Source organism: Hordeum vulgare, chromosome 3H (assembly GCF_904849725.1).
Source record: "Hordeum vulgare subsp. vulgare chromosome 3H, MorexV3_pseudomolecules_assembly, whole genome shotgun sequence".
NCBI lineage: Eukaryota > Viridiplantae > Streptophyta > Magnoliopsida > Poales > Poaceae > Hordeum > Hordeum vulgare.
In genome coordinates this window covers 298872466-298898013 of record NC_058520.1, presented here as the reverse complement: position 1 = coordinate 298898013, position 25548 = coordinate 298872466, and the positions used below count along the sequence as shown (strand labels likewise).

Here is a 25548-nt window from a genome sequence, read left to right as displayed (position 1 = left end):
CCACTAAGGCCACCGTATTCTCCTCACGCCCTCACACGATGCAAGGTACCGTGATTCCACTATAGGTGCCCTTGAAGGCGGCGACCGAACCTTTACAAACAAGGTTGGGGCAAACTCCACACAAAGCTTGGAGGCTCCCAACAAGACCACGAAGCTTCACCACAATGGAATGTGGCTCCGAGGTGACCTCAACCGTCTAGGATGCTCAAACACCCAAGAGTAACAAGATCCGCAAGGGATTGGTGGGGGAATCAACTTTTCTCTTGGTTGAAGTGTAGATCTAGGCCTTCTCAACCAATCCCTAAAGAATCAACAAGTTTGATTGGCTAGGGAGAGAGATCGGGCACTTTTGAGCTTAGGGAGCAACAATGGAGCTTGGGAGGGTAAGAGGTAGGGTTTCACAGCTAGAAGAACCCCTTATATAGTGGGGGAAAAATCCAACCGTTTTCCCACTCACAACCCATGCCTAGCGGTACTACCGCTAGCACACCAGCGGTACTACCGCTGGCTGCAGGGGTACTACCGCTAGCACTCCAGCGGTACTACCGCTGGCTGCAGCGGTACTACCGTTGGGCCCATGGTGGTGCATAAGCACTACCGGGCCAACCACCGCCAAGAAAGTCTTCGCAAAAAGGTCCGTCGAAGTACAACCGCTAGGAAGGCGGTACTAAGCTCCTGGAGCGGTACTACCGGCGGTAGTACGGCTAGCACTCCAGCGGTACTACCGCTCGGGCTAGCGGTACTACCGCTAGGCACAGCGGTACTACCGCTGAGGGACCATTTGCTTAGACGAGATAAGCACAGAGGCGGGAGCCACCCCAAAGTTGCAGGTAAGGGGAAGGAAGATAAAGTGAGTGCGTGCAAAATTGATTCCACCCAAACCTTTCCACCACGGGTCCCCTCTTAATAGTACGGCGTTCCTATGACTCAAAGAAAGAGAATCGTAGAGTACACCGTGCTTCTGTTCCATGGAGAGAGGGGGCGAGTCGTCTTGTGCCGTTGACATGTGTTATCTAAAATCTTAACACACACGGTTAGTCCTTTGCGGTACTGTCATCAATCACCAAAATTATTTAGGCATAAACTGTGCCCTAACAGGAGGGAATGGGGAGGGAGGAGAGGGAGGCAGCCGCCAACCGACGGGCGCAACTCAGGTCCATGGAGGGACGGATGAGGGGGAGGGAGGAGCGGGAGGTGGTGCACCTCGGAGCGAAGCGAGTGCGAGGGAGGGCGAGTGCGAGGGTAACCGTTTCGTGTAGTCCGACCGTTTTCGAGTTATGACCTCGTTCCGCATCTCGACCGAGGAACCACTCTGTGCCGGTTCCAGATCCAACTGAACGCGTGAACGTGGGCTCGGATGGGTCGGACCCGCGCCATTCCATGCCATCCCTCCAACTGAACACACCCTAACTGGACCAACCTCCCGATTGAAAAAGCTACACGGAAAGACACCGCGTTCATAAAAATGTGTTTTCAGATTTCCATCCTTGAGGGCAAGTCTGTTCTCAGTCACGGGGAATTGTAAGGACTGTATCAGTACAAGGAATGTTGCAACAACGTTTCAGTCATCTATTTACATCTCACCCGTCGATCTTCGATCCTACGACATCAGAGCAACGTACCGCTTCGCGCTTAACCGAAGCATCGTCAGCCGCCGACCTCGAGATGGACGGTCTCCAGCTATGCAATGGACACTTTTAAAAGTTACTATTTTTGCCGTAGCTATGAACATGTCGTTGTCTCTACTTTATGCTTTTGGACAATACTTAAGCCGACGATCCATATGTAGAGAGGCATCTATAGTTGTATTTGGGTTTGGCTTTTAAGCCGCCATGTTCTCGGTGGCGAACCCTATGTGCTCTTCTTCAAAATTACAATGAAATCTCCGAAAATCCTTGCTTGAAGTCCCCAATTTTTCTGTTTTTCCCTGAAGCTGTCGACAGTCGTAGCCAGGTCCTGTCATGGCATTGTACAATTCTGTCGATAGGATTTGCAGACCCTGTGGTCGCCGGCTGGAAAAGGGCAAATCAGCCGTGGCAACCGGTGAGGATCCAAACTCTACACTACCACCACCAGCGCCGACGCTCATGCAGTAGCCTGCACGATGGGGGAGCAAGACCCGCTGCCGCAACTCCCGCTCGCCCTCCATCCACCGCATCTGATCCCTCCGGCGCCCACCACCGATCACCGCGCCCTCTCTTTCCTCCCTGATTTCGGCGGCCTCCCCTGGGTCGCCTACGCCGCGGGCTCCCTCCTCGTCGTCTCCCACCTCCCCTCCCCTCCCGGTACCAGCGGAAGCGAGACCGTTGAAGACGAATCCCCATTCTTCTGCCAAGTCATCGACCTCCACACCCCCGTGTCCGCCGTCGCTTGGTGCGGCCGCGGGAGAGGCGAGCTCGCCGCCGCGTCCGGCAACTCCGTCTCCGTTTTCCAGCCCGCACCTTCCTCAGGTTTGTTCATCTGTCTCGTGTCCAGTTCTCGCCGTTGACTAACTTAGGTGATTGCCACACGGCTCATTTTTTGGAGATTGGAACTGGCAGGTTCATTCAGTTGGCTCCTGAGATGGGCCATCACCGAGACGTTCACGGTCAGCTCCATCGCCTGGACGGGTTCTGGCGACGGCATCGTGGTCGTCGGTGGTGGCGTTGCCATGTGGGCCAGGGCGCACTCCTCCTGGCAGCTCGCTTGGAGGTCCACACCACAAGTGCCGCAGTCCCTCGTCTCTGCTACCCACTTCGTCCACGCCCCTGTCGTGGCGGCGTCAGCTGCTGCTCCTGTGGAGGGCAATGTGCCTGTCCTGGTATTTCTGAATGATGCAAAATTGGGTCTGGAGACTGCTGAGCTCCTGCATCCTCAGCCCGTTTCCATGATCCAGTGGAGGCCTTTGCCGTTATGTGTGGGTGATCTGTCTGAAGTAAGGAGAGAGATCCTCATGACCTGCTGCTTGGATGGAACTGCCCGGCTATGGGCTGGGACTGAGGTGACCAGGTCGAAGAAGAAGCCTACTTCGCGAAGATCTTTCAGCGTCATTGCAGTGATCGAGTTGGAGAACATTCTAAATGGAGTGCTTGGAGTTGACATATCTGTGAGATGGGCAGTAGAAACAGGCAGCATCGTATCACAAGATGAAGAAGCTAAGTTCAAGTTGTTTTCAGGTCATTCCTGGCAGAACCAGGTTGGCAAATGTGAGTGGCTGGTTAGTGTTGGCCCTGGGCGTTGTACCAATTTTTGGGCTGCTCATTGTCTTGATGATGTATCTCCACCAAGGTGCCCACGGATTACACTATGGAAGCAGAACGAACCACAGGCTTGGGAAGAATCTGCTATTAACCCAAAATCTACTGTACAACCAATTTTTGTTGAGGTTGTAATATCACGAAGTATATGTTCTGGCCCACCCACAAGATGCTCTTTGCTTCATTTGCTGCCTGATAATTCATTCAGTTGGTCTCGCCTGGCTTTTGGTCTATCATCAGATTCTGGGAGTCATGTTTCAAGTGATTCTTCTAAGAGCATCTCATGCTGTTCAACCAAGACTATTAATCAAGTTGGACATAAGGGTAGTATCATAGAGGTGTCTGTCCATCCATATAGCTGCGAAATAGAGCTAGCTGTTTCTATGGATTCTAGCAGAATGCTATTTGTCTGGTCTCTTTCAACCTTATCAACTCTCATATCGACCTTGCATGCACCCACCCATCCTTTATGGAAGCTACTGTGCAAATTTGATCTGCGTGACATTTCTGCAGATGCGCAATATTCATGTCTTTGTTGGGTTCCTTCAGTTTTCCATGATAACAGGTTTCTTGTCCTGGGAGGGGAAAAAGGAGCAGATTTTGTTGTTGCCAGAATTCCTAATGGAGGTGTTGTTTCATGTCACAAGATGTTCACACTTCCTTTCCTTGGAGGGAGCAATGCAGAAGAACCACCTGATAGCATTCATACCATACCTTTAGCTTGTAACTGTAACAAGTCATTTTTAAACAACAGTTTCCTAGTTGTGTGCGTATGGAGGAAGAGCTTTCAAGTTTTATCATGGAAAGTAGTCCTGCATTCAGAAAATCATCATGAAGGAAGGGGGTGTTCATGTGAATTTTCTGCCAACTCACTTTCCACTGCAGATCAAGGGAGACATGTTACTTACGTCCATCGTGAAATGTTTGCAGCTGCTATTTATGAATGTTCTACGGTTTTCCCTACTGACGCGGATGGAGAATATCCCACTTGCATTTCGGTTAAGTCTCTGGACAATACTGTATTACCTCTACAACAGAATGTACCTTCTGCAACTTCCCCAGGTTATCATATTGCTACTGGGCACTCTGATGGCACTGTGAAACTTTGGAAGATGTCTGGTGCAGATAACCCTTTGCAGACTAGGAGAGGGAGCAACAGCTGGGAGCTAGTTGGCATGTTTGGTGCTCATCCAGGACCAATTACTGCAATTTCACTATCCAGATGTGGTAGAGTTGCTACTGTTGGCAGAAATGTTCAGAAGAATAGTACATCCATTCATATCTGGGAAGCAGTAAAACTCATGGGAGATGGGTGCTTTCTCCTGGAGGATGCTCTAATGATTCAAAGCGCTGTTGTTGGTTTAGATTGGCTATCTTTAGGCAATGGTAGATTTTTACTTGCGGTCTGTTTTCGTAATAAGTTGCATATATATTCCCATAAGCATCCTTCCTTTCAGAATGTGCTGCACACTGCAAATTTGGAAGAGAAGCATCTTTGGAGTTGTATTGCATTAGCTCATTCTCATCATGATGTTGCCAGCTTCTGCTGGGGGCCAAAGGCGTCAATAGTGCTTGTTCATAACAATCATCTTTCACTCTTCAGTTCATGGTTAGTAAGAGGAGCAAATGAATGTATTACCCAGAAAGGCGTTTGTTCTGCCACAGATGTGCATGATAAGTTGCCATGTACTGTGCATGTTAATGAAACTAGCTTTGGTAAATCTGGGTTATCTGAAAATTACAGCAACACGGAGGCCATTGAGAACAATAGCACGCTGTTACCAGGCCAACACAATAGTCACTGTTCTAATGGTTTGTGGAGCTTGTTGGATATATCTAGTAATCTGAGTGGACCTTTGGCGCCATATCACCCGAGAGCACTTATCCAGCATCTTTATTCAGGTGTCGACTATTCTGAATTTGCCTCTAATGTTTTTCTCTGGATTCTACATTTGTTGCACAAGGCCTTGCTATGTTAACCATTACTGGCCTCCATTGTTAACTTTAACTGTCCTCAGTGTCCTGTGAGAGTTAGAGTGAGATTGTATAAGTGGAAATATGCTACATGCTCTTATGCTTACTATGCCTCGTAGGTTCCAAGATGTTAAACTTTGACTGCAGTTATTTATGATTTAGGCCATTTAATGTGTGGTGTGGTACGGAATATAGTTAGTCAAGAGAACTTTACCATTTCTATTAAAGCATTCGTGCTATGACTCTTAAAAATGGCTATGCATTAGTTAGTGTACCAAAATGCTGAAATAAAACTGCACACTGAAAGCCACTGCAATGATAAACTCAGTGTTCAGGATATCGGTAACTGGTAGCTGCTCGGTCAGGTGCTGAGTGGGGATTAATTGGTGGATCGGCGTGTTAACTGAATTTTATCAGTGACCCATTTATCGGTAGTTAACTAGGGCCATAGTATATATCCTAGGTCAGGTGCTGAGTAGGGATTAATTGGCGGATCGGCCTATTAAAGAATTTTATCAGTGACCCATTTATCGGTTGTTAACTAGGGCCATAGCTATATATCCTAGGCTACATAGCAACATGTAATGTACTAAATGTCGAAATATTCCAATGTACACGTTAATGTAACAAGGAAAAGTTTTACGTATCTATATATCCTAGGCCACCCCATATCACCCGAATTTCTTTTCAAAGATGGAGCACTTGCAGTGTTAGAAGCCTATACAGAGGAGAGGACAGCAGCAATGCAGGTATATCCAATCAGTGGCAGGGAGCCCTAAACCTAGAACACCGAGAGAAGGAGCAGGAGGCTGAGAGAAGGGAGGGAAACAGGCTAGATTTTAGGCCAAAATAAGCATTGTCTCCTCTGCAAGTTAATCGGCCCCACCTGAAATTTCGGCCTTTTATCAGCTGTCAGACCGATTAATCGGCTGGCCTAGTTAATTGGCCGAATAGGGGGTATTTGATTTGGTTAGGTGCCGAGTAGCAGTTAACTTGAATGTCGGCCGATATTTGAAACAATGGATAAACTTGGCCAACTTCATGTGCATCAATTCCACCCATGGTTAGAACACCATTCAGTTAAAAACTGGTCCACTCTGGTTTGCCAAAATGACCTTGGTGAGAATAGTTGGTTCCCTGAAATGCATGCCTAACAGTCTTTTGAACCCTTCCATCTGCAAACCTATTGTAGTTACATTTTTGATATTGTGATAAAATGGTGCCATTTACGACGGAACTGCTGTTTGTGTAAGTGCGTAACACGATTTGGGTGAATTTCTGTTTCAGTATTGTAGACTTAGAGAATTTATGTTTGTATAAAAGCCCTGACCGGCCTTCTTCTTCTTCGCCTTGTGGTGGCGGGCGTTACGTTCCCTGGGCGCGGCCTTGCGGGCGGCAACCACCCTTGAGTCCTCTGGCTCAGGCGAGACGTCTATCGTCTCCGTCAACTCCTCCGGTGGCGGCGGACGACCGAACGGTGGGGAGGGAGGCGGAGATCGGGGCGGAAGCAGTTGGAGAGGGCGGGCTTTGACACGGAAACTGTTGTGGGAAACTGGGAATACCCAAATGCGCGGGCTTCGCCTTGGTTTTAGGTGGGTCGGGTGTGTCAGAGTTTGACGTGGCGGACGTCCGAATTCCTGCTAGTCTCCCCTTCGTTTGGTGCCGGTCTGTGGGATTTCGGCCATCCGGACTGGTCCGGATATTTTTGGTGACTGCCGTTGGATGGGAAAAAATGTCTGGTAAGTCTTGTCTGGACATTTGCGGGTGATTTGGTGATTTGCATTGGAGATGTGCTGGTAGAAGTCCACGTTCATTCCTGATTTCTGTTCACAGTATTTTCAGTAAACTTGCAGAATTTTATTTTTCAATTGAACCATTTTAATTTTATGAAAATTAGGCAATGGAATTAACTCTTTATTGTTGTTTGTGCACAGGTGAATGGAAACGTGCAGATGGGATCCTGCAGCATCTTGCTGAATCGATGAAAGCAAGTACAACATTAAACACCTTGTTGGACTGCGGTTCATGCAGTAAATCATGCCATAATATCCCTGAACTTCCTTTGTCGCAGTACTTTACGGATACACCCTCAAGCGATATTTCTAGCAAAGGGTTACTGTGGGGTGACAATGGAAATAGCGCAGCCTTCAACTTGCTGTCACCATCAAATTCATTTTCTTACATGACGAATAATTTAGGTATCAATACCACCACTAGTACATCTCAAAGGTCAGAGATAAGTCAGCTCCTTGATAAGAACTTTGGCATGTTTGCAATAAGTGACACTGAAAAAATACAGATACATGCAGTTTCTGATCTTTTAGGCGAAATTACTGATCAGAACCGTGCTTCTCCCTATAAAACCCTTGATGAAGCAGGGCGAAGGTAAGATAACTTCTAGCTTGTAAAATTGTGTTGGTATATTTTTCTATTTACTAGGACAATCTAGGAATTGTCAAAAGTCAGACAAAAAAAATGGTGCTCCCATTTTTTCGCTTTTGTTGTTGAGAAGTCATGTTAATTGATGCTTGCATTTCTCTTAAGGTTCTGGATTGCTGTGCAGTTCCAACGCCTATATATGCTTAGGGGATTTGGAGATTTATCTAGTGCTGAAGGATGCCATGTTGATTCTGCTTCCATTGCATGGGCCTTCCAATCTGATTGTCAGGATGATCTACTTGATTATGTTCTTCCTGCAGAATCGACTTGGTTAGAGATGCAAAACCTTGGTATGGGATTATGGTATACCAATATGTCCCAGCTAAGGACCAGGGTATGGAAATATCTTTCTCAGCAATCAGATATTTCAGAACTACTCCCTCCGTTCCTAAATATAAGTCTTTCTAGAGATTTCAGTAGGGGACTACATACGGAACAAAATGAGTGAATCTACACTCTAAAGTATGTCTATATACATCTGTATGTAGTTCCCTAGTGAAACCTCTAAAAAGACTTATTTTTAGGAACGGAGGAAGTAGTATTTAGGTTCTCATAAGTTTCACTAATAGCAAATGTCACAGTCAACTAACACGGCCATGATAGGATGTAGTTACGATATCGTGTTGTCAACAACAACAACAACAACAAAGCCTTTTAGTCCCAAACAAGTTGGGCTAGGCTAGATGTGAAACCCATAAGATCTCGCGATCAACTCATGGTTCTGGCACATGGATAGCAAGCTTCCAGGCACCCCTGTCCATGGCTAGTTCTCTGTATCGTGCTGTCAATCACTGAAAATTTTGTTTACCAGTTTGTAGTGTATCTCCCTCTCACATCCCTAAAAATCCTCTGTCAAGAAAACAAACAGTTTGGATTTAAATAGAGACAATCCAAATAAAATGGATACTAAATATAAATAACTTAATTTTTTGAAGGGGTGCATGGGGGATTTGGCTATGGCATCAGGAATCAAGGAGAAGATGTCTTAAGCTTTGCGCTAGCCTACAACATGGTCGTAGCTAACACCCTCTTTATGAAGAGAGAATCACATCTAGTCACTTGTAGTAGTGGGCAACACTCTAGCCAGATTGATTTCATCCTCTCGAGAAGAGAAGACATACATGCATGCCTAGACTGTAAGGTGATACCTGGAGAGAGTTGTCCCTCAGCATAAGCTTTGGTTGCTGACTTCCGCTTTTGGATTCATGTCCAGCGGGACAAGCGTGCCAAAGTCGCTAGAACGAAGTGGTGGAAGCTCAAGGGGGAGGTGGCTAAGGCGTTCAAGGAGAGGGTCGTTAAGGAGGGCCCTTGGGAGGAAGGAGGTGATGCAGACAACATGCGGATGAAGATGGCGACTTGCATTCATAAGGTGGCCTCAGAGGAGTTTGGAGTGTCCAGGGGAAGTAGAAGAGAAGCTAAAGATACCTGGTGGTGGAACGATGATGTCCATAAGGCAATTAAGGAGAAGAAAGATTGTTTCAGACGCCTATATCTGGATAGGAGTGCAGACAACATAGAGAAGTACAAGATGGCAAAGAAGGCCGCAAAGCGAGCTGTGAGTGAAGTAAGGGGTCGGGCGTATGAGGACCTCTACCAACGGTTAGACACGAAGGAAGGCGAAAGGGACATCTATAAGATGGCCAAGATCCGAGAGAGGAAGATGAGGGATGTTGACCAAATCAAGTGCATCATGGACGGAGTAGATCAACTCCTGTTGAAGAGCGAGGAGATTAAGCATAGATGGCGGGAGAACTTTGACAAGCTGTTCAATGGGGAGAGTGAGAGCTCGACCATTGATCTGGACGACTCCTTTGATGATACTAGCGGACGTTTTGTGCGGCGAATCCAGGAGTCGGAGGTCAAGGAGGCTTTAAAGAGGATGAAAGGAGGCAAGGCGATGCCCCCTGATTGCATCCCCATTAAGGTGTGGAGAGGCCTCGGGGACATAGCGATAGTATGGCTAACCAAACTTCTCAACCTCATTTTTCGGGCAAACAAGATGCTAGAAGAATGGAGATAGAGTATATTAGTACCAATCTTGAAGAACAAGGGGGATGTTTAGAGTTGTACTAATTACCGTGAAATTAAATTGATGAACCATACAATGAAGCTATGGGATAGAGTCATTGAGCACCGCTTAAGAAGAATGACAAGCGTGACCAAAAATCAGTTTGGTTTCATGCCTGGGAGGTCGACCATGGAAGCCATTTTCTTGGTACGACAACTTATGGAGAGATATAGGGAGCAAAAGGACCTACATATGGTGTTCATTGACTTGGAGAAGGCCTATGACAAGATACCGTGGAATGTTATGTGGTGGGCCTTGGAGAAACACAAAGTCCTAGCAAAGTACATTACCCTCATCAAGGACATGTACGATAATGTTGTGACAAGTGTTCGAACAAGTGATGGCGACACTAATGACTTCCCGATTAAGATAGGACTGCATCACGGGTTAGCTTTGAGCCCTTATCTTTTTGCCTTGGTGATGGATGAGGTCACAAGGGCTATATAAGGAGTTATCCCATGGTGTATGCTCTTTGCGAACGATGTGGTGCTAGTCGATGATAGTCGGACGGGGTCAACAGGAAGTTGGAGTTATGGAGGCAAACCTTGGAATCGAAAGGTTTTAGACGCCTTGATGGTCAGGTGGTGCCTCAGAAGGACACCTTCCGATATTTGGGGTCAATGTTGCAGAAGGATGGGGATATCGATGAAGATGTGAACCATCGAATTAAAGCTGGATGGATGAAGTGGCGCCAAGCTTCTGGCATTCTCTGTGACAAGAGGGTGCCACAAAAGCTAAAAGGCAAGTTCTATAGGACGGCGGTTCGACCGCAATGTTGTATTGCGCTGAGTGTTGGCCGACTAAAAGGCGGCATCTGCATCAGTTAGGTGTGGCGGAGATGCGCATGTTGAGATGGATGTGTGGCCACACAAGGAAGGACCGAATCTGGAATGATGATATACGAGTTAAGAGTTGTGGTAGCGTCAATTGAAGAGAAGCTTGTCCAACATCGTCTGAGATGGTTTGGGCATATTCAGCGCATAGCGGACGGCTAAAGCATGCGGATAATGTCAAAAGAGGCCGGGGTAGACTGAACTTGACATGGGAATAGTCCGTAAAGAGAGATCTGGAGGATTGGAGCATCACCAAAGAACTAGCTATGGACAGGGGTGCGTGGAAGCTTGCTATCCATGTGCCTGAACCATGAGTTGGTCGCGAGATCTTATATGGGTTTCACCTCTGGCCTACCCCAACTTGTTTGGGACTAAAGGTTTTGTTGTTGTTGTTGTAAGAACGGAATATGCCGAGCTCAGGCTGCAGGCTGATCACGACCACATGGAGGTGTCACACTCACACATGCTTGGAAGGAGCTCAACCGAGAGCATCAAATGGTTGATCCCAGGATGATGACACTTGACTTTCTAGGGCATCATGTTTTTAGCAAAGCACTGCTCAGCTAGAACCGATTACAGTTACAAAGTTTGAAACTTTGAGTTAACATAGGATCTTTTTTTGACCAGTAGTAGTATCCTACACAAGGTGATTCCCTATGTGTTTTCAAAAGAATATATTCAGTTTTGCGGTTTATATTTAAACCCGATGTTCTTTTTAGGGCAGCATCAAATGGTTGATCCCAGGATGATGACAACTTGACTTTCTAGGGCAGCATGTTTTTAGCAAAGCACTACTCAGCTAGAACTGATTTCAGTTACAAAGTTTGAAACTTTGAGTTAACATAGGTTCTTTTTTTGACCAATAGTAGTATCCTACACAAGATGGTTCCCTATGTTTTTCCAAAAGAATATATTCAGTTTTGCGGTTTATATTTAAACCCGATATTCTTTTTTAATAAGGCATCAAATGTGGCACATTTGATGCCTGATGTTCTCTACTGCTGAAACATTGTCATTGTTGTAGTGTTCTGCGTCCAGATTCTAGGTATGAAGTATTAACGGATCTTCTGTCTATTTTTTTTCTGCCATATGTATGGACACTATAATGAACATTGTTTACATTTGCAGTTATCTTGATAATCACCTGTGCTTATTAGGTAATGTGATATGTCTGAAATTGTAGATGGAGAAGCTGGCAAGGTTGCAGTATCTTAAAAGCAAGGACCCCAAGGATTGTGCTCTGCTCTATATAGCATTAAATAGAATAAAAGTATTAGTTGGCCTTTTCAAGGTCAGCAGAAATGAGAAGGATAAACGTCTGTATGAGTTTCTCTGCAGGAACTTCCAGGTACATCGGTGTGTAGTATGGTTCAATGTATTGACAGCTTCAACTATGCGGTCATGCCTATTAATACAATAGTTGCAAATGTGAACTTGCACATACTGAAGTCTTTCAGAAAGTAATACTCCAACATGTAAGGCATATGTTGATTCAGTATCATAAGGTTTTGATCAATGATTACTCTATTAATATATGGTTTATGAGATTCAAAATCACATCATAAGTATTTTAATACAATTCTAGTGGTGCCAATTTCATGTCACATAAACCACATATAACAAAGTACTCCCTCCGTTCCATAATTCTTGTCGTCGTTTTAGTTCAATAGTTCAAATTTGTGTAACGAATCAAAATATGCCTTGAATTTTAGGACTGATGGAGTAGTTGCTAGTCCTGACATCTCAAATGATCAGTTTTTGCCACACTTCATATCTGTATCACTATACTGGCAGTGCCATATTTTTAAGAGAAATGCGTATCATTCACGCCCAGAAGGAATTTCATGCATTTCACAGTAATGCTTTGTTCTGCGAAGTGAATTATATCACTACATCGTACTTATTCAGATAAATCTATCTAGGAAGAAAAAAACAAAGCCGCTGCTCTTAAAAATGCTTACGTACTACTGGGAAGGCATCAATGGGAGCTTGCTATAGCATTTTTCCTGCTTGGAGGTGATACTTCCTCTGCCATCAATGTTTGCGCGAAGAACCTTCAAGATGAACAGCTTGCTATGGTAATTTGTCGGCTTGTTGAGGGATCTGGAGGACCCTTGGAGCGTAACCTCATTTCAAATGTGCTGCTCCCTGATGCAGTTGAGAAAGGAGACCACTGGCTTTCAAGCCTACTTGAAGTATGTTATATGTCTGCCTTCTTCTTTTCCCTTCTCTATTTTGAAAATCAAAATAGTTTATGACGAGTTCAGAATGGACCCTTAAGCTTGTTAACTAAATTTCATTTAAATCTTCAGTGGATGCTAGGGAATTACTCCCAGTCTGTCAGTAAATTATTTGGCTGCCATCCCAAGTTACTGTTTGATGAATCCGACACTCAGGGTGGTCAGAATGTGTTTGCAGACCCAGAATTGGGTCAATATTGTGCAATCCTATCAACGAAAAATAGTTTCAGAAACTGTGCTGGTGAAGCTCTATCTGCCAAATTATCTAAGCTTTCATCTGCACTGGCTGCATGTGCCTTAAACAGATGTGGACTACCTGTAAGTATAATCTCTTAGCAGCTGAGCTGTTCTTGCTGCTGTTTTGCATTACCCTTAATCTTATTCTTTTTTTTTTTGCTAATTAGCTTGAAGCACTTGAATGCCTATCTTGTAAATCGAGCATAGTTGAGAAGGACGGCACCAGCTCACAACATGGTGCAGATGACAAGATTCTTGATGGAATACTAAACCCTTTCAATGCTTCTTCCAATTGGCTTTCATCATCTGTCGTTAATGACGTTGAATCAGAACTCAAAGTAACCATGGCTTCAAATTATTTGTCACGCATGCTAAGAAATCACTTTCTCTGTGCAAATTGTGGCCTACCATTAGCTAAAGATAAGGTCCTTAAAGAGCACAACAGCCATGGCATTGAGGAACTTACACGTGATGTTAGTGCTGCAATATCAATATTTGATAAAAGGTTCTCACTTCAATTTTATGATATAGCTGAGAAGGTAACATCAGGAGATAGCAGTTCCTTTTACTTTGCTATTTTTACTGAGGCTTTCATACAAACCATCCTAAATTCGGCTTCTGTTACATTGCAGATCCTTGCCTCCTGTTGCCATGATGGTTTATTATTTCTTGCATATGTTCTACTATCAGTTTGTAGATCACCAGATGGTGGAACTAATAGTCATTGTCTTGAAGGTTGTGCTTCCCGTTCAATTGACTATCTGTTGTTGGTGTCATGCAAGGAGAGTTTTAAATTTCTTACTCGATATGTTGTCTCCTGCTGCTTCATCTCTTCTGTTCTTAATACAGACCTCACCAATATTACTGCATGCACACCTATGGAGAACATGAAATACATTATAGCAACTTTATCACATTTTCTGAGTACTAGCAGGCTACTCCTCAAACATGACCTCAGTAGAACTTCTGCATTGGACAAGACATCCGCCATATCTACTGTTATTGATCTCCTTGAATACAACATAGGCTTTTCTGTTTCCTGGCTATGCCATGACATAAAGGCATTACTTATCATGAGCAATCCAGTGGTAGGTGCTTCTGCGAATGATGAGTCATTTCAAGTATTATTAGACCGATTGATGCAAGCTGCGCACCATAGAAGTCATGGTATATCAATGAACACAGAGGTGGTCATGCTCAATGGTTCATTGGACAAGAGACAACCAGGAGGAAGTGAAGATTCAAGTCTTTCAATTGATGAAAAGTGGCATTTGATAGGTTCTTCCTTGTGGATTGGATTGTCATCCTTTATGAAACATCATTTAAAAGAGTTCATTGGAAAAGAGAAACTTGAACTTGAAGCTTGTACAAGTGACGTGAAGGAATTTAAGGGTTTCGTCCCTTCAGTTGCTGCAAAGTTTGTTATTGATTCCCTGCAATTTGTGTCATCTTCATTAGTAAGACTTCATGCATCATTTTTAAGAGAGAAATTATCAAATAATTTACATCCAAGTGTACTTTTCTGGTTAGAATATATGTTGTCTCAGCCAAGGTCCAACAAGACTAGCCATGATCAGCTCGCATATACAGTTCAGGGCACAAACACTGAGAACATGGAGGTGTTGTTTCATGTTTTGTGGGAAATATCCGCTAACCCCATGGATGTCTGTGCAGCATTTGTGAATGAAGACGTGAATTGCTTTCCATTAAACAACACAAAGCTCGGTAGATCTTGGAAGAATATGGTTGAAAGTACAAAAGTCGAGCGTGAAAACGATTCTACTCAAAGTAATGGAGGAGAAAATAAATGCAGTGTTAGCTCCCAGGACAATGAGAAAGGGCGTGCATTTGTTGACAAGGCTTCTTCTGATGTGGAAACCTCTCTTGAACCTAAAAGAAAATGCCTGATCGAACAAAAAAGCTTTCAAAGCCCAAAGGAACTTCTAAGGAGAAATGGGGAACTTCTTGAGGTATTCATTATCAAGCCTAATGCCTTCTTTTTCTTGAGATGACTCATTCTTTGCTTTCTTTCGTGCACTGCATTTTATTCTTTTGGAGTGGTGCAGGCAATATGTCTCAATTCAACCAATGAGCAACATGCTGCTATTGCTACCAACCGAAAGGTATTGTTTTTGAACCATTCACTACTCCACCTGTTTCATATTAGTTGAAGTTCTAGGTTTGTCCTAGTCAAACTTGTTTAAGTTTGAGCAACTCTATATAAAAATGCTAGATCTATACAACACCAAGCTTCTGGCATTCTCTGTGACAAGAGGGTGCCACAAAAGCTAAAAGGCAAGTTCTATAGGACGGCGGTTCGACCCGCAATGTTGTATGGCGCCGAGTGTTGGCCGACTAAAAGGCGACATGTGCATCAGTTAGGTGTGGTGGAGATGCGCATGTTGAGATGGATGTGTGGCCACACAAGGAAGGACCGAATCCGGAATGATGATATACGAGATAGAGTTGGGGTAGCGCCAATTGAAGAGAAGCTTGTCCAACATCGTCTGAGATGGTTTGGGCATATTCAGCGCAGGCCTCCAGAAGTCCCAGTGCATAGCGGACGGTTAAAGCATGCTGATAATGTCAAGAGAGGTCGGGGTAGACTGAACTTGACATGGGAAGAGTCCGTAAAGAGAGATATGAAGGATTGGAGCATCACCAAAGAACTAGCCATGGACAGGGGTGCGTGGAAGCTTGCTATCCATGTGCCAGAACCATGAGTTGGTTGCGAGATCTTATGGGTTTCACCTCTAGCCTACCCCAACTTGTTTGGGACTAAAGGCGTTGTTGTTGTTGTTGTATACAACACCAAATACACAGTATGAACATACATTCTTTTTTGAGAAAACACAAAAGTTTCTTTGCGTTTCGTTTCATTGAAAAGGTGGAAAGTACAATCCTCCTAAGAGGCTGGTTACACATGGGTCATGCGCCCGGTCAGTGTACATCCCAGAATGTGGGTAGGACAACCCGTAGTCCTTGTGCCCCAGCGAGTGCTCAACATTTGGCCTCATCTCTGATCTTATCCACTAATGTGTCTACTGAGGGTCGCGCATTGTCGAAGGCGCATTCGTTCCGGTGTTTCCAAATCATCCAGGGGACGAGCATGGCGATCGATTGCAGGGCTTTGCGCTGCGCCGAGGGTGTCTGTTCCTTGGCCCTCTGCCACCAGTCAATGAGTGTAGGTTCGCTGGTGGGTGTGTGTGTGTTGGTATGCGTGTCCAGGCCAGGATGTCGTGCCAAGTTTGCCGGGCAAACGGGCATCCCAACAGTAGGTGCTGCATAGTCTCCGGGGCTTGGTCACACAATAGGCATCGGGGGTGGTGTGGTAAGCCGCGCCGAGCAAGCCGTTCCGCCGTCCAACATCGATCCTTGCCTGCCAACCAGTTGAAGAACTTGACGCGAGGCGGCGCCCAACTCTTCCACGTGAGTTTCCATGCGGGGCAACACATGGAGCCTTGGAACGTCGCGACGTAGCAGGATTGTGCCGAGTATGTGCTGCTTGCTGTCCATCTCCATATCATTCGGTCTGGCTCGTGTGTGAGGGTGATGTGTTGCACGGCCCGCCAAAGCTGCAAATACTGTCCAATCTCGTGCATCCCGATGACAACTTGGATGTCACGCGTCCATGAGTTGCCGGCGAGCTCCTCCGCCACTGTTCTCGTTTTGCAGCGCCGTTTGGGTATGCAATTCTATAACGCCGGTGCAAATTCGCGCACAGACTGTCCATGTAGCCATCAGTCATCCCAAACCGTCCATCCCCAATGATCATGTAGGTGGATGCGAAGAATGGCGCTTGCTCCTCACGGGAGAATTGTAGGTCTAGGCCTTGCCATGCGCGGTTTCCATCGGTGCGGGCGTACCACAACCATCAGAGTCGGAGTGCCAGCCCGGCGCGCTCTAGGTCTCGGATCCCCAGACCACCGTACTCAATCGGGCGACATACTTGGCGCTAATTGACATGGCAGTGTCCGCCATTGGTCGCGGCACGACCAGCCCACATGAAGCCTCTTTGAATCTTCTCCAGTTGCCTGAGAGTTTTCTTAGGGGGGGCAAATGCCAGCATTTGGTGAACCGGGATAGCGATGCGTACCGATTTGACCAATGCGAGTCTTCTGGCCTTGTTCATGAGCCATGCCTTCCATGTTGGCAGCCTCGCAGCCACCGAGTCGACAAGTGGCTAGAGTTGAGCGGCCGTGGGGCGTCTCAACATCAGAGGGATGCCCAGGTAGTTGGTGGGGAGATCTGCCACCGTGCATCCTATTAGGTTGATCATCGTGGTCGCACTAGGGTCTCCATGCATGATGGTGGCCGAGCTCTTTGCATAGTTAACTCATAGGCCCCTGGAGTTGCCAAACAGGGTGAGGATGCCCTTGATGGCCTCCATGTCATCCGATGTGGCGTGGCAGAATAGCATGACGTCGTCGGTGTACAATGAGATAGCCTGGATGTTCCGTCGTGGGTGCAACTGTCGTATGATGCCACAGTCGTGGGCGCGGCGGACGAGGCGGCCAAGGATGTCCAGGGCGAGCACGAAGAGTTGCGGTGAGACGGGGTCCCCTTGGCGTAGCCCGCATCGGTGCCATATAGGCGGCCCTGGCTCTCCATTGAGCATAATCCTGGTGCTCGAGTTGGTGAGTAAGATTGCGATCCACTCCCGAAATCGAGGCCCAAAACCGTATTGGCGGAGCACTACAAACAGGAAGGTCCATGATAGGGAGTCGAAAGCCCGCGTTAGGTGCAGTTTAAGCATGACTCGCGAGGCCGCGAGCTGGTGCAGCTGCTTCATGGATTGCCTGACGAGGACGAAGTTGTCATGGAGACTCTGCCCTGGGATGAATGCATTCTGGTTGCGGCTTACCAATTCTCCAAGTCTTGGGGCGAGACACATCGAGATCACCTTCGCGAAGATCTTCGCCACAATGTGTATGAGGCAGATCGACCGGTAGTCGCGAAGCTGGCAGGCGTCAGCGCGCTTCGGGAGCAGGGTCAGGAGGGCCTGATTTAGCTTGCTGAAGCCGCGGCCGTGTAGCTCGAAGAGCTGCTGGAAGGCATCCAGAAAATCCTGCCGTACTATGTCCCAACATGCCCCTAGGAACTCAGTTGTAAACCCGTCCGGTCCGGGTGCTTTTCGGGCTGGGAGGCGTTTGACGGCGTCCCAAATCTCCTCGTGGCTGAATGGTGTGTCGAGGCTGGTCAGGTCGCAAGGCGCAATAAGCTGCAACAAGTCCATCGAGTGGTCGCGGGGGACGTTGGAGCCGAGCAGCTCGTCGAAGTGTGAGAAGGCTGCATGTGCCATCCCCTCCTGGTCTGTGATCTAGTTGCCATCCACGGTGAGGCTGAATATGTGGTTCTTTTGCCGGCGAAAAGAGCATTGCCGGTGGAAGAACGCTGTGTTGGCGTCACCGTCCTTAAGGGAAGTGATTCTTGCGCGTTGCCTTGCAATGGTCCGCTCCAAGGAAGCAAGCCCAAGGTAGGTGATCTTGAGTTGCTTGCGCAACCAACATTCAGCAGGGAGAGGACGCGATCCTTGTGGGCCTTGTCAAAGCGTGAGATCAGCTCCATGGAGATGGCCATCTTGTCCCGGATATTCCCGTTGGATTTGGCACTCCAGCTCGTCAGTTTGCGGGTTGTGGCTTGGAGCCGTAGCATTAGCCGCCGGAAGGGGTCCGTGTCATGTACCGAGCCCCAAGCGGTGGCCACCGTGTCGTGAAACCCATCCAACCTGAGCTAATAATCCTCGAAGTGGAAGCGCTGTCACGCCGCGTGCGTGGGCGAGCAGTCAAGTAGGAGGGGCTGTGATCCGACACGACGGAGGCGAGGCATCGCAGATGGCAGCTTCCATGTGCATCCTCCCAGTCTGAGGTGCAAAGCACGCGGTCTAGGTGCACCAGGGTTGGTGGAGACTGTTCGTTCGACCACGTGAATCGTCGACCGTTGAGGTATATTTCCTTCAGGGCGAGGTCATTGACGACGCGGCGAAATCTGCCCATCGTGCGGTGGTGCAAGTTTCCGCAGCTTTTATCTTCATCGCACATTATCAGGTTAAAGTCCCCGCATAACATCCAAGGTCCTGGGCAGTCTGTGCGTATATCGCGAAGCTCTTGTAGGAAGGCGATCTTGTCGGCATCTTCCTGAGGGCCGTATACCATAGCAAGCCACCAGGGCGTGCCGGAGGACGTTGCAACCTTGGCTGTGAGGGCGTTTGTGGTGAACATCGGGTCCGTGATGGTCATAACCCGGCTCTTCCAGGCCAGCAATATGCCACCCCGTGTACCTTGCGCCGGGAGATACGTATAATCATCGAACTCTCAGCCTAGCGTCTCGAGGACAACAGACGAGCAGATCAAACGCCATTTTTGTTTCCTGTAGGCATACGATGGATGCAGAGGTGGTGTCCAGCAGCGATCATATGGCTGTGCGCCGAACGCGCGCGTTGAGACCACACACATTCCAGACCGCAATTCTAAGGTTGTGATCCACGAACATGAGTTCGACAGAGGGTGTAGCGGGTGCGGCCTATGACGCGGCGGTCATTTCTACAGCGGTCGAGGCATGCAAGCCGGCAGGGATCTCTTGACCAACCAGGGCTGCAATGGCCGAGAGCACCGGTAATGGAATTGGCGCCGCGAACAGTCCATCGTATGCCTTCATCTCAGCGGATGTGATCCGCTGGTTAGTTCCAACGATCCCTAGTGTGCGTAGGACTTGGATCTGCGCTCTTCTTTCTGTGGTGGGCGGCGCCGGCATCGGTGATGTAGTGGCAGAGCGGCCGCGTCGAGGGGTGAAGTTGAGCGGGCGGCGCGGTCTTCTCCCTGGGGTTTGCAAGACTGCCGTGATGTGTTTTGTGGCAGCCGCGAGGAACTCGCCCAGAGTCCATGTCGTTGGTGCAGCGACACGTCCGTGAGATCGACGCTTCGTGATCGGCGGAGAAGTGAACCGTCCCGCAGACGCTGGGAGTGCGCCATGCATGGGCCTCTCCGTTGTGGGTTCAGTAGAGCCCTCGACCGGCCTTGGCGTGATGGGCTAGTGGGCAGTTGCCTCGGGTGTGGTTGGTTGGGCCCTGGGCCTTTGAAGAATTGTCACGGGCGTGCATGGTTCCGGCTGTCTCGTGGGGTGTTTCGCCAGCGGTGGAAAGCGCTTCCCTGCCTATAGCGACGCGTGCGCGGGGCTCGGGCGACTGGTCAGCGGGCGCGTTTGTCCCCGTTGTGGTCGCTGGCGTCGGCGAGGCGTCACTTTGTCCCGACAAAGCTACAGGCCGATCCGGTGGGGCTGGCTGCGAGTCTGGAACCTCGCTCAGAGCAGCTAGGTCCTGACCAAGCATCGGGCCGGACGACCCACAGGTGCCCCCCTCGCAATCGTCCTGGGGTGTGTGGCGTGCGGCTTGATTCAAATCCCGATCCGCTTCTGGAGTGTTCTCCGCGAATGGCGGGTCGCCACCTGTCGTAGTGCTGGGGCCAGCGCCCGAGACCGTCGCAGCACTGGTGATGCGGCCAACTGGCGGTGTCGTCATGGCGCTGGTGCCCACTGCTTTTGCTCCAGCTTTGCATAGTTGATCCACCTGCAAAGCACCTTTTCCCTTTCCTTTTCTGGCATGGCGACGAGGGTGACGGGGCTCATGTAGACCTGACCATGGGGCCATACTGCATCGATCATGCAGTACGGGCGGCGGCGGCCGCGCTGCCATCCCGGCGGGGGCTGGCCAGTTGGGTGCGACGACGACTCCATCGGCGCGGTGGGCGTGGCTGCTTGAGCACCAAAGGGAGTTGTCCATGGCCATGCCATCCGCCCGACCAGTCGGTGGCGCGTCAGTGCGCCAGTGTTTGTGTCCCCGGCGGCGTGCCCGCCCAGGGCCGGGGCTAGGCGCGTGTTCGCGACCATTTCCATCCCGGTTGCCGTCGCCATCATCCCCGGGGCTATGGCGGGCGCGGAGAGACGTTGCCCCGGTTGCCACAATGCGGGCAACGACAATGGCGGTTGGGTATGTGAGAGTCCGGATGGCGGGCGCGTCGAAGCTCAAGCGTGCCGGAACTTGCTCAACAATCTCCAAGGTGGCGGCGCGGCGAATGCTGTCGGGGTCGTGCGTGCGCCCAGCCAGCCGGAAGGTGGCCAGGTCGGCCCTGGAGCGCGTGTTGGGGTGGAGGCGCTCAATCCAACAGCTTCCCCGAGGATGTGCTCCGCCGTGGACATCAACGGCGGACACGCGCGGACGGTTGCCCGTGACGGTGGCCACCATGGCTCGGCCTAGTACCTCCTCGGCTTCTTCCATAGCGACGGAGTGCACCGTGATAACCCGTACTGGTTCTGTCGCGCGTGGTGCGGGGGTCGCGGCCGCAGGGACGACGTGAGGCGGGGGTGGCGGCGGGGGAGGAGCCTGGCGTTGGCCATGCCCTGCGGTGGCGGGCTCTGTGTGACCAGCGGTGGCGTGGGCCTGCCCAGCGGCTTTCCGGCGCTTGGGGCAGGAGCGCGAGTCGTCGCCGGACACGAGGCAGCGGCGGGAACAGATGTCGTTGCTGCAGTCCCGTACCCGGTGGCTTTGGTTGAGGCAGCGAAAGCACAACCCCGCGATTTCCTCCAGAGAAGGGCTGCGACGGCGCGGCAACGGAGGGGGACTTGGTTCTCCTGTCGAGCGAGGACGGCGGCGGTGGTTCCTGTGTCACGGCTGCTGGTATCCATCGGCGTCGACCTCGGCCCCGCCCGACACGCGGTGCACCTCGGAGCGGGGGCCGAGGCGAGTGGAGACGGGCGGCCGGCGGGGCAGGATGGGCCAGCGGTGCCGGTGCCGGCGGGGTGCGGGCGACCTCACAGTACGAGTGCGCCGAGGACTCGCTCTTCGAGTCGTACCAACGGTCACCAGAGGACACGCGGTTGCTGGAGAAGATTGCTCGGTGCTCGGCGGGGTCGGCCGCGGGGGGAGCCATGGCAGCGTGTGGGGGTTGGGGTTGGGGTGGGTGGAGGGGTGCCGATGAGTCGTCGTCGGCGGTGGGCTTACCGGCTGGGGCTAGGGGAGCTAGGAGCGGGGCGAAGCTAGGAGCGGAGCCATCCCACGTTCGAACATACATTTTCTGAAGAATGTCATGAGACTAATTTGATTTTCTAGATGTTACTAATTTTTCTAAAGACTTGGTCAAACTTAAAGAAGCTCGACTTAGGACAAAACTAGAACTTCAGTTAATTTGGAACCGAGGGAGTATTTTCCTTATTATCTGTGAATATTTTGATTTCTTTCTCTATGCTTAATTGTCAAACATGCTAATATTGCAACATAATCAAAACAGGCCATGCCTAGCTTTTGTGCTTTGAACTGAATGAGCCAAACTGGCAGGTGTTTCTTTTATTTTGTGGATGTGGGCTACGATTTTTTACAGATGATGCAGAAAACATGTTCTTGATGATGCTTTTATCTCCATGATCTCCTTAGACTGCAATTAATGAGTACTCTTTAATATCTGTATTCTTATACCAATAAAAAATATGAGTCAGGTTTGACACAAACCATCTTAGCCATCCGATCTAATCTGATGACACATAAATTAAGTTGAATATATAACAATTGCGTTGCACATTTAGTCCCTTAATTATACATTGCTAATTACCCTTTACAACCCCTCTTTTAAAATTACGAGGAATTGCTCAACCTTTTTCTCATTCCTTAGTCATGATACTATGATTGGTGACTTTATTTGCCTCCCCCATATGATGTATCGTTATAAAATAATATTTTGGTTTTGTATTATTTTTCTAGTATTGTTTGAACTAAATGTATATCTTCAAACTCATTGTAAGAGGTGTGCTGCAAGTAACAACTGGTCTCATGATGTTCGACATTATTGTTTGTAATGTTGTATGTGGACTTTTTGTCTCTTTAAGTCGTGTGTAGTTGCGCCGCCGCATCATTTTTGTTTAACTAAGGTCATCCATTTTTCAGGGTCTTGTTTTTTTCAACTGGCATGGCAATCAACAGGACAAGAAATCAGCAGAGTATATTTGGTCAGGATCTGAGTGGCCATCAGATGGTTGGGCTTGTTTTGAATCTACACCTGCTGCAACTCCTATTTCACCTAGTGTTGGTCCTGGCAGAAGAAGAGGATCTCATCTTGGTTCAGATGGGGCAAATATTGGTGTAGGTTCTTTGGCGAAACCTGGAAGAGACTTAACTGGGGGTGGAGCATTTGGAATTCCAGGTTATGCTGGTATTGGGGCATCAGGGTTTGGGTGGGGTGAACCAGACGAATTTGAGGATTTTGTTGATCCTCCAACAACCCTTGAGAATATCCATTCAAGAGCACTATCACGCCATCCCTCTTTGCCATTGTTGCTAGTGGGGTCAAGCAATACACATGTGTATTTATGGGAGGTAAGTATTACACAGAAGTGTCAATTATGCCACGATTGATTGGTTATTACTTGTCAGTGTGGGTCTATGGATGATTGGTTATTATTTATCCACACGTAATCAGCGATTTTATATTTCTCTTTTTTCTTTATATGATGTAAGTCTTATGGGCCAAGGATCATGAAAGTAAATAGCTAACACAACTACAAATGACCATTCAAGAATCTATATTATCTTGGAGGGTTGTGGAGTCTTGATTTGGAGGTGCTTGGATGAGCAATGAAAATGAGGTGGCTATGGCTTAAAAAGACAACCCGATCGTCCATGGGCTTATCTTGAACTCAAGTACATCCTAATTCGGTTGCAATGATCTCCATTTTGGTCATTTCTATGGTTGGTGATAGCAGCATAACATTCATTTCTATTGTTGGTGATAGCAGCATAACATTCTTTTGGTGTGACAAATGGTTGCATGGGCAATCCCTATCAGATCTTGCACCACACTATAGTAATAAGTAGAAGAACAATGCATGAAGCACTAACCGATAGTACTAGAATCCATGACATTAGAGGTGGTCTGTCACCGGAGGCGTCGTTGGAATATCTTATCTGATGTTAATCTCACTTATGGGGTGGAGGATCAACATATTTGGCCGCCATCTTCGGGAAAACTCACAACCAAATCAGCCTATCGTTTCCTCTTAGGGAATGCTGATTTTGAGCCATGGATGGAAATTCCAAAAACTTGGGCTCCATTCGCTGCAGATTCTTTATTTGGTTGGCCTTGTTAGAGTTATATCCTAGCTTGTATATTTTTCCCGTTGTATGAGGGGTTTCCTGCATATTTATCACCTGCACATGTATATATATTGGCCATTGGCCCTCCGGGAATACTGTTAGTTGTTTCAGCCTGAGCATTGATAGTGGTGGATGACACTGTGAGAGTTGGGACAATTTTCGTTGGTTTATTTCTCACACAATGTCATCCACAACTATCAATGCTCAAGCTGAAAGGACTAACAAGTGGTATCAGAGCCAGTGTTTCTTGTAGCCTGAGCATCTCCTGCTCACCTCTCTCCCCGGGAGCTGAGCAGCCCTAGCCGGTAGCAACAGTTGCTCCCACTTCCCCTGATTACCTCCCTCCCTCCGAACTATCGAGCAGCAGCCCGTCAGAAGCAACTTCTTCTCCATGCAACAGCCCCCCAGCGGTGAGCCATGTTTGCAGATTGCTCTCAACACACGGTTACCTAGAGCACACGACGTCGGCAGGAGGCTGAGCACGCCGTGGCAGAGGAGCGTGAGCGAGTGACTACAACATCAAGGGCGTCGAGGCTGGCAGCGGCGGAACTGGCAGCAGCCAGAGCGGAGGTAGAAGCAGTCAGGGCGGAGGTAGAAGCAGCAACAACAGTATAGGCAACACGTGAGGCTACGTCGGATGCCAAGGCACTCCGCGGCGGCTCCGCGCCTGCGGACGACGGCACCGACGAAGACCGCGCCACTATGGCGCGAAAGCGAACGGCGCAGTGGGCAGCTGAGCATGCCCGCGCACATCATGATGGCGCTCCAGGTGGAGGTGTGCATGGCGACGGCGGCTGCGACGACCAGGACCGCGGCCTCTACGAGGTCCGGACTGTGGTCGGGGATGTTGGTCCCGGTGTTGGGCTGCGACGACCAGGACCGCGGCCTCTACGAGGTCCGGACTGTGGCCTACCCTCACCAAAACCAACTACGTCGAGTGGACCGCGATCATGAAGATCAGGCTCCAAGTGCGGCACCTGTGGGAGGCGGTCCAGGACGGCAGCGTCGACCACCATGAGGATCGACGGGCGCTGGACGCCCTCATCACCGCAGTCCCGCCCGAGATGCAATTCTCGCTTTTCATCTCGCTTTCCAACAAGCAGACTGCCAAGGAGGCTTGGGACGCCATCGCCGCGGCACGCATCGGCAACGACCGTGCTCGCAAGTCCACACTGCAGGCATTTCGTAAGGAGTGGGAGAGCCTGGCCTTCAAGCCAGGTGAGGACGTTGATGACTTTGCTCTCCGTCTCAACACTCTACTGTAGAAGATGGTGAAGTTCGGCGATGCCACCTACACCGAGGAGAGAGCTGTCGAGAAGCTTTTTCGGTGCATTCCCGAGAAGTATAAGCAGATGGCTCGCTCGATCGAGTCTTTGCTGGACCT

At 48.8% G+C, this 25548-nt stretch overlaps 1 protein-coding gene across 2 annotated transcripts in view; it reads left to right on the top strand.

Annotated features, from left to right (window-relative positions):
* Positions 1-1829: 1829 nt before the first annotated feature.
* Positions 1830-25548, top strand: part of LOC123443688 — a 48332-nt gene continuing 24613 nt past the window's right edge. The window contains exons 1-12 of one of the 2 annotated variants that reach the window (XM_045120190.1): positions 1830-2450; positions 2541-5138; positions 7145-7595; positions 7755-7983; positions 11734-11898; positions 12473-12745; positions 12863-13108; positions 13195-13566; positions 13660-13762; positions 13877-14997; positions 15094-15150; positions 22959-23387. In XM_045120190.1, coding sequence (XP_044976125.1) covers positions 2105-2450; positions 2541-5138; positions 7145-7595; positions 7755-7983; positions 11734-11898; positions 12473-12745; positions 12863-13108; positions 13195-13566; positions 13660-13762; positions 13877-14997; positions 15094-15150; positions 22959-23387 — 6390 coding nt within the window. In that variant the 5' untranslated portion in view covers positions 1830-2104. Of the gene's footprint in view, positions 2451-2540; positions 5139-7144; positions 7596-7754; positions 7984-11733; positions 11899-12472; positions 12746-12862; positions 13109-13194; positions 13567-13659; positions 14998-15093; positions 15151-22958; positions 23388-25548 lie in introns of both variants that reach the window. The other variant, XM_045120189.1, reaches the window with a different exon arrangement.